Source organism: Martes martes (assembly GCF_963455335.1).
Source record: "Martes martes genome assembly, chromosome: 1".
Taxonomy (NCBI): Eukaryota; Metazoa; Chordata; class Mammalia; order Carnivora; family Mustelidae; genus Martes; species Martes martes.
The window spans coordinates 3,423,569-3,442,991 of NC_137888.1; the positions used below are offsets into that span (position 1 = coordinate 3,423,569).

Here is a 19,423-nt window from a genome sequence, read left to right on the forward strand (position 1 = left end):
TAGAGGTGACTCTAGGAGCCCCTGCAAAAACCGATGGTGAAGGCAGGGCTCTTCCCTCCACTGCATTGGATTACCTGGTGGGCTCATCGAAGAACATGACGGGAGGGTTGTTCACCAGCTCCAGTGCTATGGCCAGGCGCTTCCGCTGGCCGCCTGAGAGGCTTCCGGTCCGCGTGTTGGCACAAGACAGCAAGCCCAGAGCTGTCAGGATCTCCTTGACCTGGGGGAGCAGCAGAGCCCGAGTGGCCATCAGCCACCGTGCCTCACCACCTCCAGACCCACCCAGAAACACCCGCCGCCTCCCCCAGCCCGCTTGTGGACACACACGGATGGGTTGCATATCGGGGCCCGTCCCAGGCTGCCTGTGACCAAGGGGGTAGGTGCCTTTCCAAGTCCAAGGTCCTTGTTTGGGCCGAGGAACCTGGGGAGCAAGTGCTGAAGCCAGGCCCCCCGGGGCTAGAGGCCCCTTTCTGCCTCCTGCTAGAGACCCGGCAGGCTCCTGCCCTTGTAAGCCTCGCTCAGGCCCCAGAAGGTGCTCAATGACCATGTGCAGAATGCAGGGCCCTGGGAGGGGCTCAGTCACCACGTGCAGAACAGGGGGTTGGCAGACACCCAGCTGTGGGCGAACAGGGGTCTGAGGAGCACAAGGAGGGGGCAATGTGACGGTGACGTGGGGGAAGCAGTGAACACATGCGGCGTAAAGCTTGGCACAGAGGAGGCCCGGTAACCACCAGCACCCATTAACGGCACCCTGCGCGGGGGCCCACGGCTCCTGCGGACCCACGCCACACCGGCCAGGCTCTCAGGAAGAAGGAAAGCCACCCACTGGCGCTCGTCACGGGAGACCCAGGGCTCCAATGGGGCAGCAAGGTCAGGAAATGGCTTGACGCAGTCATCACTTCCACGGGGGCCCTGCCCATGCCCCCCACCCCGGGGAAGCAGGTGGGGCACCGGGATATAAACAGTCCACTGTGACTAAGCCTCCGTGTCCATTCCAGATCATTGACCCATGTTGACTTGGGGAACAGAAGTCAGCTGGCTTGAGGGTGGTGTTCTGGTGTCTCCTGGAGGCAGCCCCCGGGATGGTGGGGGTCCGCGGCTACTGCCCTACGTCCATCCCAGGCTCACCTCCCAGGGCCACTCTCCCGGTGTTCCCGCGAGAACACGCCCGGCCACTTTCCCGGTCCCCGGGGGGCAGACCGCAGTCCAGTGGCTTCTCCGGGGAGAAGAGGTCATCCAGGAGGAGAAGGAACTCACAGGGAAGAAAATTTACACTCTAGCTCTTGAGTTACGAACGCACGGTCGGGACAAAATGCAGCCTGCGTGCCCGGATGAGCGGCGACACTACCATCCCCCGGCCGCGGGGCAGGCGGGTCCAACGGACCTGGGTGCGGATCCCACGAGGCTTTTTCTTTGCTGATCCGTAAACCCAACCCACTGCCCTTCTAGAACGCACCACATTCGAGGGACCCCAACCGGGAAAGAAGGTCAGCGGGGCTGCCCGGGAAGGGCCATCAGGCCGGGGCCGGTGGGGAGGGCTCTCTGGCACAGTTTCCTTCCCCGGCGGACGGCACCTGTTGGCTTTCCCAGGGCCACCAAGCCTGTGCGGTCTTCTGGAGCCACAGGCCGAACTTGCAGAGGAAGAGTCACTCCGGTCGCTCCAGGCTTGCCTTTGGGGCCCCCCCGCAGCTCGGCCCACACCCACTCCCTTCCACTGTCGGTCCTGGCGGGACTCCCTCCTTGTGGCCGGGCGCCCCTCTGGACAGGACGCGGGAGGGGGAGGCGGACGTCAGTGCCGGCTCTTCTCCCGCCCCGTCTGTCTGCTTCTCCAGCGTCCTCTCAAGAGGGAGGCTCTGTGGGTCGGTTTTGTTTTAACACGGGTCAGAAAGAACAATGCCCAGCCCTGGGGGACCTCGCTCCGGAACAAGCCCCTTGCTGGGAACCCTCGAGGGCTGAGGCTGCTTTTCTGGGAACCAAGGAAGGCTGTCCACAACACGCTCTGTTACCTACTAGAACGTTCAATTCCATTGTTTCCATGAGATACAAAAAACCTCAGCCTAGGTTCAAGGGAAATGAGTCAGGGCAGACACTCCGCCGCTGTTTCTTCCTTGAAATAACCACACGGTCCTGCGGATGCTTCCTTCAGGGAGGGGGGCCTACACTTGGCTGCGGACTGGAACGGGGGCTTCCGGTGAGAAGCGTGTGCGGGACCAGAGAGCGGCTCCAGGCTCCATGGGGATGGCTCACAAGTCATGCTCAGTCCAGCAGCGGGCGAATCCAGAGACGGGCCAAGGCTCTCCCTCCCTCGGGAGGGCTTAGCCACGCAGTCCGCGCAGAAGACCCTCGCTGACTCGAGCCCTTCGCTCTTGTCAACGCAGCTGAGACAGCACGTGTCTGTCTCCTTCCGCGGCTCAGGCCAGGCATCTACGTGATGTGCACACAGGCGTGGCCACCGGAGACCCCTCCTCGCCCCCCCCCAAGAAGACGGTCTCGCCCCGTCCCTTCTGCTAGAGCAGGCAGAGTGGGCTCCCGTGGCCTCCCCAAGACCCTGAGCGGCCACCCCATGGTGCGGTCCCCGCCCCTGCAATGTCTGGGTTCCAGTAATCTGTTTCGTCCCTTTGGGCCTCAGACTAAAAGCCCCCCAGCAGCACGGGGACGTGCGCCCCTCTCCTGCTCGCACAGCGTGGCTGACCCCGGACTCCTGGACCGATCCCAAGGGTTCTGAAGGGTGGTGGCTAGGCCATGGGGCACGGGGGACGGGAGGAGCCCCAGCGATGCCCGGCACTGTCTTCCTGACACATTTACATCACGTTCACGATTATACGCCACAGGAAAAGGAATTGACGCCATAAACAGAATTGCTATTAATGTTTCTTAGCTGGGCTCGCCGCACCGGCACGGTTTTCTGATTTATAGCAATGGGGCAAGTCGCACCGCTTGGGTAACCCTGTAGATTCTCCTCGTTCTGCTGCCAGACCCTCGTCTTCCAAGGGTTTAGGAGACAAGACGGTGTCACGCACGAGTGGGATTTCACCCAACTCCACTCTCGCACGGAAATCCCACCAGTGCCAGGCTAGCCGTGGAGTGGAGGAGGGAAGCTGAGTTTCCCGCAGATGAGGAGTAAACCTAAATGGGTCCTGCCTGCTGTACGGGGCTGTATGGAGCTGTATGGGGCTGCGGGGGCCACGGGGGCTTCGGGGGGCTTCCCGGCCCGCAGGGGCTGCTTCCCCATACCTGGGCCCTGGGCTTTGGGGGAGGAGGGGAGAGGCGATGCAGAGGGTTAGAAGGTCTCCAGCAACCTGGAAACTTGTTCGTTTGATTTTTTTTTTTTAAAGCTGCTTAATAATGTGTAAGAACGGAATTTCTTCTTATGAGTGTGTGTGGGTGGAGGCTGGTTATTTTTAAGGGAATGACTAACCATCTTCATTGTTAGTGTTTTATAAAAAAACAACAACAATGGGGTATAAAGCATATCGAGTGCCAAAAGGGGAGAGTGCGCGCCTGGTTGACCGTCGAGGCTGGTGTGCTCGGGCCATTTAAGCCTTCCTGCTGCGTCCTGGCCGGCTGGCGGCCAGGCCGAGATCTGTAAGTCTCGGGACAAGGAGGCCCCTGCTGGACCCCCAGCTGCCGGGCCAGAGTGCACCCTGAGATGTCACTGTCCCCGGCACAGAAACCTAGGTGACAAACCGGCAAACAAAACCAGTGCCCAAACGTCCCTCCCCACGCATTTGCCAAATGGATTTCACGCACTTTGGAGACGCCCTGTGGCCCGAGCGCACACTCACCATCTCCCTCCTGCCTTCATCCTTCTCCTGGAGCTTCAGATGTGCAGACACCTGCAGGGGTGGGAGCAGAACAGACGGCGGTCAGAAGGGCAAACCTCACGCTGACATGACGGGGGACACCCCTCAAGGGTGTGGGCTTCCCACCCGTCTTGGCTTAACAAAGGCAGGGCCCGGGAGAGCAGTAAAGGTTGGGGATGCTTGCTGTCATCTCAGATGGCTTCTTGGCTGTGCCTGGAGGGCACACACCTTTTTTCTTCTATTTGAACCCCTCCTGAGCCCCCGGTGCCCTGTTCCAAAAGGCCGTGTTGAGGCAGGATAAGGTCTTAGGGGTCCCAGGCCGGGTCGGCTGGCGAGGCCCAGCCCGGTGGAGAGTTGTCCCCCCTCCAGAACACTCAGTCCCAGGGACGGGGATGAGGACAACCTGCAGAGAGGGTTGGGGGCAGACTGCGTATCCGACATCTTACCCCACTTCCCTTTGCGGAGATAAGGATCCCCTGGAGTAACCCTTCAGAGGACGCGCCGGGCCGCCCCTCTCCAACCCCGCAGAGAGGACGCTTTGCCCCGTCCAGGTCAGAGCACAGGGCAAGACCTCTCTTGGCAGGGAAACCAAGGCAGACGCTCGTTTACTGACCAGGGCGCAAGGCAGGGCAGCTGAGAACGGGAAGGGCCCGGAGCCCGGGCACTGTCTTTTGCAGTGGGCGAGGAGAATGCAGGAAAGCAAGCGGCCCGAGCACACGACGTCCAGGCTGCCCCAGAGCCCGTTGTGCAGGTGCCTGAGCTCAGGGCCACATGGTTGGTGACTGTGTGAGCCTCTGGGCTTACAAAGGGGCCTGGGAGGGGGCCCTGGGGCCTGGGAGGCCGGGGGTGTGCAGCAGGGGCTGGTTTCACTCCCCCCCAACCCCGGCCAGCAGGGAGGCCTGAAGACCAGACCCTCAGGGCCCCAACCCAGGCGCCAGACTGGGGAACTCAGGCCAAGAGCCACAAATGAGTCAGGCAGCTGATGGCCCACGGGCGGGAGGATCGTGGCCGCAGAAGGTGGGGCCATAACCTCCCAAACTTGACCCTGACCCTGCCATCCCGAGTCCGGGAGAACCGAAGGTGTTGGGAGTTCGTTCTCAATGATGCCGTCCCAACAGCAGGCCTAGCATCAGAGCCCCACTTGGCAGCGCGCAGATGACCCAAGGGGCCGGGCCCCACACGGGGCACTGCTCTGCCGAGGGAGGCCGGGTGGGGGCGGGGGGCTCACCATCATGGCCTCCTGCACCGTGAGGTGTGGCAGCAGCATGTCGTCCTGCATGATGTAACAGGACACCTTCCGGAAGCAGCGCAGGTCCCGCGGCAGGCCGTTGATGAGCACGGCCCCCTTCATGCCGGTCTCCCTGCAAAGCCCACGCAGTGCACGGTCAGCTCCTCCCCCAGAGCCTCCCGCAGAGGCGGCCCCTCCCAGCAGCTGCCCCGCAGACCGGTTCTGGCAGGGATGCCAGGGGGCCGGAAGGGGTGGGGGGACTCAGAGCAGCTCCAGGACGCGCGGGGAGGAGCGGCATGGAGAACATGCTCCGGAGGGATGGGGAAGGGGAGCCGGATCTGTAGGCACAGGGGCCAACGGGCGGACGTGTGCGTGGGGGCTCCCACCTGTGGCCCCGGCTTGGACGGACACCCTGACTCTGTTGGGTGTCGGGAGAGTGGCTTCTGAATGATCTCGTGAGTAGCCAAGGCTACACCGAAGGCCAGGACTCTGCAGCCGAGGGTCTGGCCGCCCCCGTGAGAACCAGTTCCTGAGGCCCGAGAGGGTTCCGCTCCCGGGGCACAGGGGCTGGAGGACCGGGCCAGGCCCTGCATCCCTGCGGCCCAGGGGATGCTCCTTGTCCCCTCATGCAGTAGGTCGGGGGACGCCAGCCACCTTCTCTCCTTCCCCCTCCCCCAGGCCCACTGTGCACTGTGCCTCCCTGTGCTCTCCCCATGCGTCATCCCAGCCCCTGGAGGATTTGGTGGGGGGGGGGCAGGCTTTCCCCGAAGGATCTGCCTCCTAGATGTCCCATAGCACAGAGACACCAAGGGGCTGTGGCGACCAGCGAAATCACTTCTGGTTTCCAACTTTGTCTTGGCCAGTACAGCGACCTTGGGCTCTTTCCTCCAGGGGAAGCACTGGGATCCTGCAGGCACCCTGGGAGCCAGGCTCGGGCCCAGGCACCTCCAGGCCGCGGTCGGCGGCCCCAGGCTGCTGGAGCACCCCCAGGCCAGGCAGTGGCTGCGCATGTGGTTGTGTTGAAAGTGGCTGTCCCTGTCCCCGCCCCTGCCATGCACCCCCATGACACTGGGCCTTGGCCTCAAACTTCTGATGTGAATTCAACAGGCAGAAACCTGCCATATGGGAGGTTTTTAAAAATCCTAATTTCTGGCATTAAAGAGAAATTCAGAGGGCATAAGGAAAGGGGTGACAGCTGTCCTTCCTCCCAGGAGATGAAAGCGTTACTAGTGTTAGCAGAATTTGCTAACGTTGGCAAGTGGGAGCCCAAGAGCAGATGATCGCCGGCTCTAAGAGGGGAATTTCACACGTGGAAAGATTCCCCTCTCCAGCCGCTGCCCCAGGAAAGATGCTGGAGGGACTCGGGCGCTAACATGGGCCCAGGCCGGAGCATGGGGGCCCCAGGCCCAGTCTGATGGTTCTCCCGCAGCTTGCCTTATGGTTTTTCCAATCTTTTTTTTTTTTCTTAAATTAGAGAGGGCGTGGGGTTGGGAGAGGGAGAGAGGACTCTCAAACAGACCCCCTGACGTGCCCAGAGTCTGACACGGGGCTCGATCTCACCACCCTGAGATCATGACCCAAGCTGAAATCAAGAGTCAGACGCTGAGCCGACTGAGCCCTCCCATGCTAAGACCCCTTCATGCTCAACCCCACAGACCTCCCCGGAGTCCGTACAGAACTTAAGAATGACAGGACAGACCCAGGGGGCCTCGCCTTTCTGGTGGCTGCCCCAGGCCAACAACAGGCGAGAACCCCCTTCTCCGCGGCAGGTGTCCTCACCTGTATCCAGCGAGAATGTTCATGAGCGTGGACTTCCCGGCCCCGGAGGGCCCCATGATGGCCACCAGCTCCCCGCTGTTGAACTTGCCGGAGATCCCCTTCAGGAGGGTCTTGTACCCTGCAGAGAGCACATCACACTCGTTCCAAGCCACCGCAGGGGGAGTGGATTGACCCCCTCGCAGCGGGACAAGCCCGCACCTACGCTAACGACACAACCGAGGTGAAAAGCAAGATTTTTCACGCGGGTGTAAAACGCCGAGTCTGGGCAAGGGCGTCGGCCTCCTCCATGCCTCCTCCGCGTCCCGTGGGTTCCCTTCGACGCTCCCAGCTCGTGGGCGCCCCTGCGGGGTTCACGGGCCGCTCACACACGGGTTCTCTGGCCTCTGGGGAAGTCACCTCACTGGGAACGAGGAGGAGGTGCCCCCCCAGGACCCCACAGCCAAGGTGAACAGATCTCAGCCCGGGGCCAGGCCACCGGCCATGCCCCCTCCCCACCGTGACAGTAAGCAAGTGCCTTTATTAATTAAATGATTCTTATTTTGTGTATTTATCATTTATACGCATATGAATTATTCATTGTAAAATGGATGCATAAGTCATTATCTTATAATTAAATAATTAAAGTAGCACTAATTAATAATTGAGAGTTTACTATTTTGCAGCCACATGGAGTTGCTCTGGAATTTCTGCCAAGTCTCCCTCCCAGAGCTTCGTCACAGGGAAACGTGTCCGGTCGCACGGCGAGCCCCGCCAACCTTCCTTCGAGGAGATACAGCAGAATCGGAGCAACTGCACCCACGGGGAGTGACTCCCGGCTCGGGAACGTTCTCTCACCGTCCGAGGAGACCCTCCAAGGACCACAGTCGCGCGAACGACGTATTTGACCCCCCACACCCAGTGGCGCAAGGGGCAGGTGGTGAAGCCGTCCACGGAGCCCCCTGTTCTAGACTTTCTCCCGGGTCACTGACCCTGTGCTCCCTGCACCCCCGCACCTGTGCGGGCCTGGGGAGTTCTCGCCCAGCGGTCTCCTCGTCTTTCGCAGGCGGGACCCCTCCGCACCCCGCGTGTCGCGGGGCGTCCCCAAGGACTAGTTTCATCAGGCAGAGAGGAGCGGAAGCAGAAGGCAGGAAGCTTGTGGCCCAGCGATCTGCCTCATTACGCAGAGCGACCGTCGCCTGGGGAGGGCTGGCGTCGCCGGGTGGGAGTGGGGCAGAGGAACAAGGCTCGCACGGAGTCTGGAGGAGGAGCTCACACGCCTGCCCCTGGGACGCAGGTGACTCGGGTCAGCAAACAGGCACCAGAGCCAAGGGAGAAAAGTGTGGGGAGGGGCCCGGACCCCAAAGCGTAGAGTGTGTCCACCCCTCGGTGGACAGACACGTGGAGAAGCCGGGGGACAGCAGAGGCTTTCTCTACTGCAAGTCAAGTTCCTGGTGCAGGGGCTCTAGGCAGGAAGCCCGGGGCCCAGGCCACGGGGACCTGTATGACATCACCGAGGGAGCGCTCCTGCCCGGCAGGCGTCCATGTGTTTGTTGAGGGCCTCCTGGCGGCTCAGGTCAGGGTCGGGGTTACTCACGAGCAAACCCTCCCTTAGGCTGCTCTCCTGGGAATCAGAAGCCGCCTGAGGGTGCAGGTGAGTCCCTGAGATGACCACGAGATGACCATCGGCCGTTTGGAGGCAAAGGGCAGTCCCCTGGCCTGGGGGTAGCCCCGCACCCTGGGGCTCTGAGAGGCCCTTCCTCAGAGCAGCGCCCACAGGGAATCCTGTGACAGCACCGGGGGCTGTCCCCTGGTATTGGGGGGCACCTGTATCAGATAAGAGCATGATTCACACAGGCTGCTACGCCCAGGGCCAGCTTGCCAGGAAGCCCACCATGGGAGCTGTGGGAGCAGCGGCCCTTTCTTGACTTTCTTGTCATTTACAGCCAGCGACGGGCACAGTGGGTCTGCCCATGAACCCCCGAGCTGGCCGCACCAGCACACGGCCAGGTCCCACAAGGCCCGGGAGGCTCCAGACTCGTGCCTCCGCGGGCGATGCTGGCTCCCAGCGCAGCCTGAAAAGACAGGTGGGCTGCGGCGGGCTGGACGGGAGGGGTCCCCCTGTGTGGGTCCTGCACAGGCCGGGCAGCCGAGACGGGGCAGGACCGGGCTCGGGGCCGTGCCTCTTCTAATCTCAGAAACCTGCTTTTCTTCAGAAAAAACAAACACACGTTTGGGATAGAAGAATTGTCAAAGCGACCGTTGGGAGGTCTGTTCTCCTCCCGGACCTGCAGAGGTCTACGTGCCCACTTGGAGGTGGGGACTTTGGTGTGGTCCTGGGGGCTGGGAACCCCCTTACAGTAGGCTTTGAGGGGGTCCCACCCGTGCACAACTCTGTCTTCATGTCACGAAATCGTCCTTGGCTGCAGAGCCTTCCGCGTGTCCCCTTCTAGAAATACGAAACGGAGGGGAGGTGCCCCAACCCCCTGTCCTACTTCCCACCCAGGAGTTCCACCCCCCACCCAGCTCTGGGCACTGTGGAGGGGCCGCCGGCTTCCTCCTCCGTGTGTCGTGGACACTCGTTCACACAAATACTTGTCCTGTGGCCTCCGGTTGGGATCATGACACCCTGGGGATCCCAGGAACAGAAACCACAGAGGGGCCGGGCCACGCAGGGTGCAGGCAACCCATCTCTAAAACAGGCCAGGAGCCAAAGCAAAACCCAGACAGGAGAGGAGAGAGGAGGAGAGATAAACAGAGAGGACAGTGTCCGGTCCCTCCATCACGAGGACGGGAACCCTGCTCAGACACCGGGTCTTCCCATGTCAGGGGATGCCGGCAAGCTCTGGCACCAGGACCTAGGTTAGCGGGGCTTTGGAGGGACACAGTGTCTGTTGCGCTGACAAGGTTCAGGGAACACACAGCAACATCATTTCAGCTGAGTGGGGGGGCACACAGACGTCTCCTTTTGTAGAAAGGAGCCCTTAGAGGAGACGCTCGGGGAACAGCCCTGCTCTCGGGCACGTGTCCACACTGGGTGTGCATGCTCGGGGCGAGCCCGGCCCCAGCACACTCACGTCTTCCCCTTCGTGCCCCACGGCAAGCCCCGCACTAGGTTCTTCCCCGTAAGCTGCAGGCAAGAAGCAAGGGCTCAGAGAGGGTTCACGGCCTGCCACAGTCACACAGCAGGTCAGCAGTGAACCGACCTTCCCCCTACACTGCCCAACCTGGGAGTGTAGTGCCCCCCAGAGCAGGAGCATCTGCCCTGGCCAGGACCGCAGCAGAGAGTGAGGGGACCTGCAGCATCCCCCGTTCACGGTCAAGGTCAGCCGGACTCAGGAATGTGCCTTCAGTCGGGGCAGCCAGGACATTCCTTTCCTCCCCAAAAGACTAAATCCCCCATCGCCGGAGGCCAAGGATGCCCCCCCCCCGTCACGTTCTGGATCTAAGGACAAAACCCCGTGTGCATCCAAACAGCTCTGAGCAGGTCAAAGCCTCCCTTAGCCTTCGGGTGCTTTGTTCAACCGCGGGTGCGGGAGGGAGTTCTGTCACCAGAGGAGGGCCTGGCTTCTGCTCCGGACCCCCGGGTACATGCGGGATGGCGCCTGTCCTCGGACCGGAATGGGTGCCCCCTGAGGCCACCTGCTGTAGATCCGCCTCCTGCCTCCCGCCGCCATCTGGCCTACTGAGGGGGAGGGGGGTTCGGCTCCTTGCGGGCAGCACCGGCAAACGGGGCCCTGCCGTCTGAGCCTTCGGGGACCCATGAGGCCCCTGACCCTGGTTACCTACAGAAAATAACGAGCGGCCTGTCCCGCAAACTCCGGCCACCGGTTCCCTCGGCTTTGGTTTCCCCGAGTTGTGGCTTCAGAAGCGGCGGCTGCTGGGCCAACCCCCGGGTCTGGCTTCGGAGTCGAACCAAGCAAAGGCGCGCTGTCCCCCTGTGCCGGGCCAGGAGGGTGGCAGACAGGAGCAGCGGGTGCCCGGGAGAGCCGGGCCGGATCTGCCTTTGTCCCAAGGTCAAGTGCCATCCGGACGGTTCAGAGTGCTGAGCCCTCCGGGGAACACGCTCGCCGCAAACATCACCGGGCACAGGCCGTCGTGGCGCGTGGAGCCTGCAGGGGGCGCCACAGAGCCCCCCCCTGCTGCCCCCCGCCACTCACGACCGTGCCAAGGCGGCCGCCCCACGCAGAATGGGAACGGCCGGGCTCTGCGGTTTTGCCACTGGACTGCTGGGCGTGGCCACATTCCCAGACACCTTACTAGGACCGGAGCGGGTGCCGCAGGCTGTGAACCTGCCCTGAGAACTGCGGAGCCGGGCAGCTGGGCACCCAGGCAGCTGGGCTCCTGCCACGTCACGTCTCTTGGGCGGGTGTGCTCGCATGGTGGAGGAAAGGCAAGGTAACGGGTGGGGTGCACCTGCTCCGGGGGAGAATCGGGGAGAAAGCTCTGACAGGAAGGGGCCGGGAGGGGTGGGACGTCACCCAGGAGCCAGGCGGACGCCGGCCAGACCCAGCTCAGGAGGAGAAGGGGTGATGGTCTGTCAATGCTCGCTGATGGACGGATGGACGGGCTTAGGGCTGCTGCTCCCCATCGCTGCCAGAATTCATCCTAGCCAGGAAGCCACGCTGCGGGGCGGGGGCGGGGAGGCGGCGAGGAGCATCCCGGCCACCGTCTCCAGAATCACCCACAGGGGCCACCTCCTCACGGGCCCTCAGGGAAGCTGCCATCAGGGGCCCCACTTGCATGGGAGCACAAGGAAAAGTGACCTCAGGGCCCATTCTCTGATAGAAGGTTCTAGTTCATGTCTCCAAAGCTCCCCTAGGTACAATAGAAGTGTGTTCCTTCAAAGCAATCCCCAACTGCTCTGTGGGGGGGTTTCAGGCCTTGAGTGTTGAGGGGTTGGGGTGAGAACTCGGGGTGGATGGAGGTATGGAGAGAGGCAGGGATGGAGGGATGGGGTGGGGATGGGGGAGGGGATGGGGGAGGTATAGAGGGAGACAGGGACGGAGGGATGGGTGTAGGGGGATGGGGAGGGATGGAAGGGGATATGGAAGGTATGGAGAGAGGCAGGGATGGAGGGATGGGCGTGGAGGGATGGGGGAGGGAGGGAGGGAGGGGAACAGGATGGCAGGAGGGAGGGAAGGATGGCGGGATTTGTGGCCAGTCCTGTAGCAGACAGAATGATAAACCCCAGAGATGTCCACATCCTAATCCTTAGAATCTGTGTTACTTGGCAGAAGGGATTAAATTAAGGATCTTGAGATGGAGATATTTTTCTGGATTATCCAGGCAGACTCGCTCTTTCTAATGGAAGAGAGGGGCAGGCGGGGCAGAGGCAGTGCTGGGAGATACGATCAAGGATGCAGAGGTCGGGGACCAGAGATCCGAAGACGGCACCTGCGGGCTTTGAAGACGGGGGGAGGGGCCGCAAGGCAAGAAGGGCCACCCTGGAAGCTGGGAGAGGCGAGGAGAAGGTGCTTCCTGGAAGCCTCCAGAAGGAGCACGCCCCGAGTTTGGACTCCTAACACCTGGCACTTGGAGACAATGCGCGTGCGTTGTCTGTAGCCTCCAAGTGCGCAGCGATCTGTTCCAGCGACACCCGGACGCTTGCACACTCAGCCCCGCCCTGCTCACACCCGCTCACGCCCCACCTGCGCCCCTCGAAGATGACTCCCCCCTAAGCCTTCACAAGCAGTGGCTTGACGGACGGTCTGCCTGTGAGACGAAAACCCCAGACTGTTCTAGAAGAGATGCCTGGGGCCATCGGGCAACCCTTCCAGAGGGAGTCCTTCTATCCAGAGTCGTTCTGACTTCCTTGGGTCATCCACATGGCACAAAACCTGGTTAGAACACGTCCCCAGTGTAGACTTCTCATAATGAGGCTCAAGGAGCAGATGAAACTCTGTGCCATTAAACGTGACCAGGAAAACAGGGACAGGCAAGAGCATGGCGGTGGGAAGCAGCCCAGGGGCTCCTCCAGCCGTGCTCAGCGCTAGAGAGTGGCCACGGACAGGCCGCCCACCCATCCTGGCCTCGGTTTCCCCAGGATAAAACCCCTTCTGGCCCTAGAATCCTCTAGATGTGAGCCACGTGCAGACGTCTCTCCCTAGACAACCAGATGGTAGCTGAGGCTCACACGAAGTTCCCATGGAAACGGCCACGGGGTCCTGAGACAGGGAATCCCCTCGGCAGGGGCCGCGCTCACGGCCGGTGTCGGGCCCAAGTTCGCCACCGTGCAGAGCCTGACACAGCCTTTTCCGCCGGACTGAGCAGGGCTCCCAATTCACAGAGATGTTCTTGGCCACAAGCAAATTAGAAAGAGCCAGGTAATAAACAGATTATTGGCTATTTTTTAAATTGATGCATGATTTTATTCTCTGTATTTTTCAGAGGTAAAATTCTGCACCGCGAACTCCCAGAATCCTAGAGCTACATAGACATCTTCTCGCTCTGCCAGGCAAGACTCACGCCACCCGGTTGTGTCGTCCCTCTGACCCCCAAAGACGCGCCACCCCCATTCCCCACAACTGTGTCCCATTGACGCTGTCCTCTCTGCCGCAAGGGGAAACGCAGTCATACCTTCCTACCTGCCTGACGGAGGTCAATGCCGATGTCACAGAACACAAAAATGACACCAGTCCCAAGCCTGTGTGATCTGGTCAGCACCAAGACGCTCCAGATCATTCTCAGAGTTCAGAAATCAGGAAGAGCCAGTCTGTGGAAGATGGGAGGGAGGGCGGGCTTGGCACAGAGAAGTCCTCTGCGTTCTGGGGTGGGGGCTGGCTTCGCTGGCGTGAGTGCCGGCCGTGTTCTGACGGCTCATGTCACCACCGGAGTGTAAATGCTTCCCCCGTGTGCCAGTGCCAGCGTTGTCCGTGTCGATGCGGACCTCACGGAGTGGGCTCGGCCCACATGCCCGTGCTCCCTCCGTGGGAGGCTTTATTCTCAGGAGTGCCTCTGCTAGCGCAGTGGCCGGGGCCCCGCTCCCACAGTGCAGGGAGGCTCCTCCGGACAGGGCACCGTTCATGGCCAGGCTCATCACATCCCAGGGTGGGTGAAATGCTCCTTTGTCCCTAATTTAAACCCATTCCCATGAGGTCTCTGGTGTGGCTTCAGTGTCAGAGTGGCTCCGAGCACCCAGCCCGGTAGCGTTGGCTACAGGTGGCTGTGGCCCCCAGTGACCCACATGACTTCGGGGATGGGCAAGGGTGTCACCGTTAATATCCCACGGGATTCTCTGGGATGCTCTCCCGCTAAGACGGCTATGGGGTTGGACGGCGTGAGTGGGGCTGCGAACAGACAGACAGAGGTACATGCCGGTGAGGCTCTCCATCCCAGCCACCACGCCTGGAGCCCAGCACACGGTGCCCACGGTCCTCCGTGGACTCCTGCATGGCAGCTGAAAACCTCACTGACCCCAGGGGGTGAGACAGACAGCGTCCAGCCAGTGACACCATCAGCATCTTCCCACATAGCTGTCACAGGCCACGTGGGGGCTAAACCCTCTACATAGGTCACTGGATCTGCCTCAGTGGCCTCGGCAGCCCTGGGAGGGAATTAATGTCAGAGTTGGGGGCCGAGGGTTGCAGGAGGCGAGGGAGAGAACAGCACAAAACAAACAGCAACAACGATCAGAGTCTCGGAGAGTCACTCCCTGATTTCTAGACACCCGCAGCCTGCGTGGTGACTGAGAGGCTCACACATTAAATTCGGATTCCATTTCAACTTCCTGCGCCCCCTCTGTAATTCGTATCCACAGGAAACCTCGCAGTGAGGACCCGTTGCGCACCCAGGAAAGTGTGCACGCCCTGTCTATGTGCGCGCGCCCGTCTACAGGCGCGCGCCCCGTCTACGCGCGTGCGTCCCATCTACGCGCGCGCGCCCCGTCCACCGCGCACACCCCAGTTACACACACGCACACATGCCGCAAACCCCAGCACACACAGAGACATGCACACGCACCCCACCGTGTACACACACACCCCCCGCGCCCACGCCGGCCCCTGCCCCAGCGCCGACACGGGGGAATCAGATGGAAGTCATTTCCATCTGCCTGTCAGGCATGAAGCCGCTGTTATTTTTGTACTTCTAAAAGCAGAACTGGTCTTTTTCACACACTTCTAAACCTGGCTAGAACAATGAAGAAAAAAAAAAAAAACCTTCTGATTTTTCAAATGATGCCAAAAGTGCCAGTGAGGTACCAACTAATCCCCAATTGCCACACCGCGCTCCTCCCAAGACCACACCGCGGACCTGCTTTCCGTGCCCTGATTCTTCTCTGGACGCCCAGTATTTGTAAGATAAGCCCGGCTGCGCAGCTCCCTGCCCCCCTCCCCTCACCCCCCTCTCTTCCCCCCCTCCCCCCTCCTCCCTTCCCTTCCTCCTTCCCCTTCTCCCCTTCGTCCTCCACCCTCCCCTTCCCCCTCCCCACTACTCTTGGCCCCAAAACTAAAAGGAGCTCTTGTTGAAAACTGACCCTCATTCTCCAGACGCTTCCTCCTCCCTCTCCAAGAGCAACCTCAAGACAAAAAGGACCAAAGTCCATATTCCTGTGCACGGGTCATTTCATTTTTACCCTACCTGGTCCTTCCCTCGGACGCCCAAGGGCCTTCACACCCGCTGTCCGGGTTTTCCCTACTAAGTGGCAAACCTCCGTCTCCTGTTTTGTGCACCTTCTGAAACACCGGGACGGCTTTGAACCGATGGCGACGGCAGGAGCTGAGCATCGTAACATGAGCTGGGAATGAGCGAGAGCCACTCGTGACGGGAGGACGTTATCATGTGTCCCCAAACCATGGAAATGGCACGGCGTCCCCTCTACCCCTCCAGGTAGTATTGGGGCAGCAAGGCGGTCCAGCTTCAGAGCAGCACCGTGACCTGTCTGACCATGACCATGGACCACTGGCTTTCCTGGGGCCGCGTGCCCAGCACGCCCACCGCAGCGGGAGAGCAGACAAAGCGCCAAGCTTTCGGAGGCCTTTCCTCGGGGTATGACCTTCATGGACTCAAAATGGTCACCTGGGCACAGTTTGGGAGGCCTTTCCACCTTCCTTCCTTAGAGCCTCTCCGTGTCGTCGTCCCGGGTCGGTGGTCTCCCTCACGGTCCACGTCCCTTGTCCATCCGTCGGTCTGTCTCTGTGTTTGCTGCCCCAGCCCAGGGCCCTCCGGGTTTCCACTTCTGCCCGGCTCTAGGCAGAAGCAGCTCCCTCATTCTTTCAGCCTGTCCGAGTCTTAGATTTTAAACTACAGTGTCTATAGATGCCATGCAGGACGGCATGAAACGGGCATTATGTTATCTCGTGCCCACTGAACCGCGCCTGGCCGGGCCGGGCCTCCCACACCTTCTGACACCGCTGGCTGTGCTGGCCCCCAGCCCGGCCCGGGTCCTGTCCTGTGACCTGCTCTGGGCACCCGCCCCTGGAGATGCTGTCCTTGACCGGGTGCCTACAGTGCCCCACTCGTCTCGTGGGGTATGTCAGTCTCATGAGAGAAAGCATGGTGCCTTCTGCACCCATGGGGGTAACGGGGGGCACCCCGAGTCTCTTGGGGCCCCCTCTGGATGAGGCCCCATGATCTCCATCCAGGATCGACTCCATGGGCTCCGGCCTCGGGTTCAAGACCTTCCTTCCCACCCATCATCCAGTAAGTACTTCAACTGTCCCCGCATACCAGGCCAGTCTGCGGGGCTCCCCCAAATGTGCCTCGGCTGGGGCACGTCACCCCAGAGAATGTCCTCTCTGCGCTGGCTCTAGCCTGGTCCTGCCCGTCATGTAGCCGGTGGAGAACAGAGCGACCCTTCTAGGCTGACCCGCCATAGGTCAAATCCTAAGCCCATCCTTGCTTATCAGATGGCAACTAATGTATCTTTGAGTGCCTCGGTTTGCTCATCTATAAATTGGGGATAACACCTACCAGGTGCTGCTTGGAAGAGGAAACGAGATGAGGACGAGGGGCCTCCGGTGCTGGGCCGGGTCTCAGGGAACACAGCCCCTCCCTCCCCTCAAAAGTCTTCTTCCTCCAAGCCACTGGGCCATTTTCTTCTGTTTCCTCCCGTGTCGACTCCTCACCGCCCTGCAAGTCAGAGCAACAGGCCTGGAGGCGATCCGGTCGGACACCAGGCTTGTCTTCCTCCAGGCTCCTCCACCGCGGGGACAGGGCCATCCAGCCCCCCTCGACGCAAGCATCGGGGTCCGGTGGGGCACGGAGCCCAGCAGCGCGTCGGCGGTCGGAGTGTTAGTGATATCATTGCCATGGCGGTGGTCCTGTTGCCAGCTCTGGCCTCGTGTCCCCCGCAGGCAGCTGGTCCCCCTGGGTACGTACGCGGGAGCCTCCGACACAGACACGCATGTGTGCCAACAGCACGTGGGACTCCAAGAAGCCAACTGTAAGGACCACGCGTGGCCACAGGGAGAACTCCCGAGCTGGCCAGAGACGGGGCGCTGCCCCTGGACAGACGGACTTGTTCTCTGGACACCCCAGTGCCCAACCTCGGTGCCCTCCGCAGGAGTTAGCCTAAGGGTGGCTTCTCAGGGTCTGAGCACCACTGCCAGGCCCTGGGCAGCCCAGAGTCCTCGTCTCTGGGTAGGACGCCCACGGGCACCCCCAGGAGAACAGAGACCGGTGAGGCACCCAGCAGGACAGGGAGAGCGAGGTGGGTTTGAGTCTGGTTCCTGGCCATTGAAATGCCTTCTCCCCCCAGCAGGGTGGCCGACACCACCGGCCAGTCCCATGGCGGGTGCCAGTCAGGAGGAAGGTGATTTGCCCAAGAGGGGCTCATCGCAGCTCCTTCCAGGCATCTCCCGCCCTGTTGTCCTTCCCGTTGTCCCCTACGGTCCAGGTCCCTCGGCTCGCAGTTAGGAATCCTACTTCACGTCCCGGACACGCACACGCCTGCCCTCCCTTAGCAGGAGCCCTCCGTCCTGTCTCTCACTGCCCTGCGGTCCCAGGCCTCCGGCTTCTTTCTTTCCGGATGTGGAACTGCTTCCGCGACAGGACGGTGGTGGCCGCGGCGGCCTGCGCTTCCCCGGGCCTGCCGGGCCCCTTGTTGTCCTTTGTTCCCACACGTACCAACGTATCTGATCCCCACACCACCCTCCGTGGGACGTACTCTAATGCCCCCACTTTACAGATGAGAAAACTGAGGCGTGGAGAGCTAAATAACCTTCCCACGGTCCCGCAGCCAGCATCTGGGAAGCCAGAACTTCAGCCACGCGGCCCGCTCCAGAGTCCCTCCAGCCCCACGGCCGGGCGCTCAGCGGGGCTGTCCTGGCGGCTCTGATCTCTTTCTTTTCTGGGCATCTGGGCCCATCACACATCCGTCCCCCGCCCCAGCTTCTTCGCGGTGCGACTGATGCCCACCCGCTCTGCTCCCAGTTCCCAGGACCCTTCCCGCACACCCCCCATCCCCCATGACCCCCGTCCCAGGGAAACCTAAACTCCTCGAAGGCCATGCTTTATCCACATTCCCTGCCCCCAACACTTAGCAAAAATACTTTGCTTGTAACAGAAAATTCATAAGAAATTTGCTGAATGATGGGGCGCCTGGGTGGCTCAGTGGGTTAAAGCCTCTGCCTTCAGCTCAGGTCATGATCCCGGGGTCCTGGGATCGAGCCCCACATCGGGCTCTCTGCTCAGCGGGGAGCCTGCTTCCCCCCCTCTCTCTGCCTGCCTCTCTGCCTACTTGTGATCTCTGTTTGTCAAATAAATAAATAAATAAAATCTTTAAAAAAAAGAAAAGAAAAGAAAGTTGCTGAATGATGAGTACATGCTTTTTTCCGTCACAAGAATAGAGAAAAAATTCAAACATTTTCTACGCTGAAAATCACTCTGATAGGGAAGGAAGCAAACTCACCAAGAAGCAGACAAAACATCAGCTAGAGATTATTTCTCGAGAGTGTAGCCCGCCTCACATCTCTTACCTTAGACATTCCTGCTTGATCTGAGGTAGAACAGGGTTTTCCCAGTGTAGTTTAAAAATCATGGTCAAGTTTACTGTCTTACGATCGCAGGCTTTGCCACCCCCCTTTTCTTAACTTATCCTAAGCGGAGGCTTTAGGACCGACCCTATCAATCGTACATCGCCTTCTCCCTCGGAACAGAGTAAACATATGCAGACGAGATATGAATTTGGATGTGGCTGGGATGGTGCGTGATCTCGAAAGCCGATTTCTCTTAATCTGGACTCTGCCAGCGCGGGGCCTTCGTGTTCTGGAAGCCTGGCTTCTGCGAACTTTCCATCCTTTCCCGGACTTGAAAAGAAATACCCACGTAGAAATGCAAGTGTACGTGTACAGGTTACACCGGTGAGCGCGAGCGTCTGCACGTGCCGCTGGATCTCCAGACGACATGTCTTTCCGTAGGCAGAAATCATGAGAAAGAGACGGAGAAAAGCTCATGAGACCGCCCATTCCGTGTCGTCAGGGAGTGGACGCCTCGCCTGACAGGCTTCTCCTCGCCCCGCAGCTCCGTGGACACTTCTGGGAGGAACTGAGGTCCCTTTATGCAAGGGTTCGTTCGCGGGTGATTTATTAGAGCGGCTGTATTGTTCTGCCAGTATCGTACGTGAAAAAGGCCTCGAGAGCCATACCCCTTCGGAAAGCTGTTTTATATGCATCGATGACTTTCTCCCCTTAAGAAG

The 19,423-nt window shown here is 60.6% G+C and overlaps 1 protein-coding gene across 2 annotated transcripts in view; it reads right to left on the reverse strand.

The window, feature by feature from the left end:
- ABCG1 (ATP binding cassette subfamily G member 1) overlaps positions 1-19,423 on the reverse strand; it is a 52,455-nt gene that overhangs the window by 10,925 nt on the left and 22,107 nt on the right. For both annotated transcript variants that reach the window (XM_080804892.1, XM_080804893.1), the window contains exons 3-6: positions 6,811-6,928; positions 5,032-5,164; positions 3,786-3,836; positions 75-220 (exon numbers count right to left, since the gene is read on the reverse strand). In XM_080804892.1, the coding sequence (XP_080661018.1) occupies positions 75-220; positions 3,786-3,836; positions 5,032-5,164; positions 6,811-6,928 (448 nt within the window). The remainder of the gene's footprint in view (positions 1-74; positions 221-3,785; positions 3,837-5,031; positions 5,165-6,810; positions 6,929-19,423) is intronic.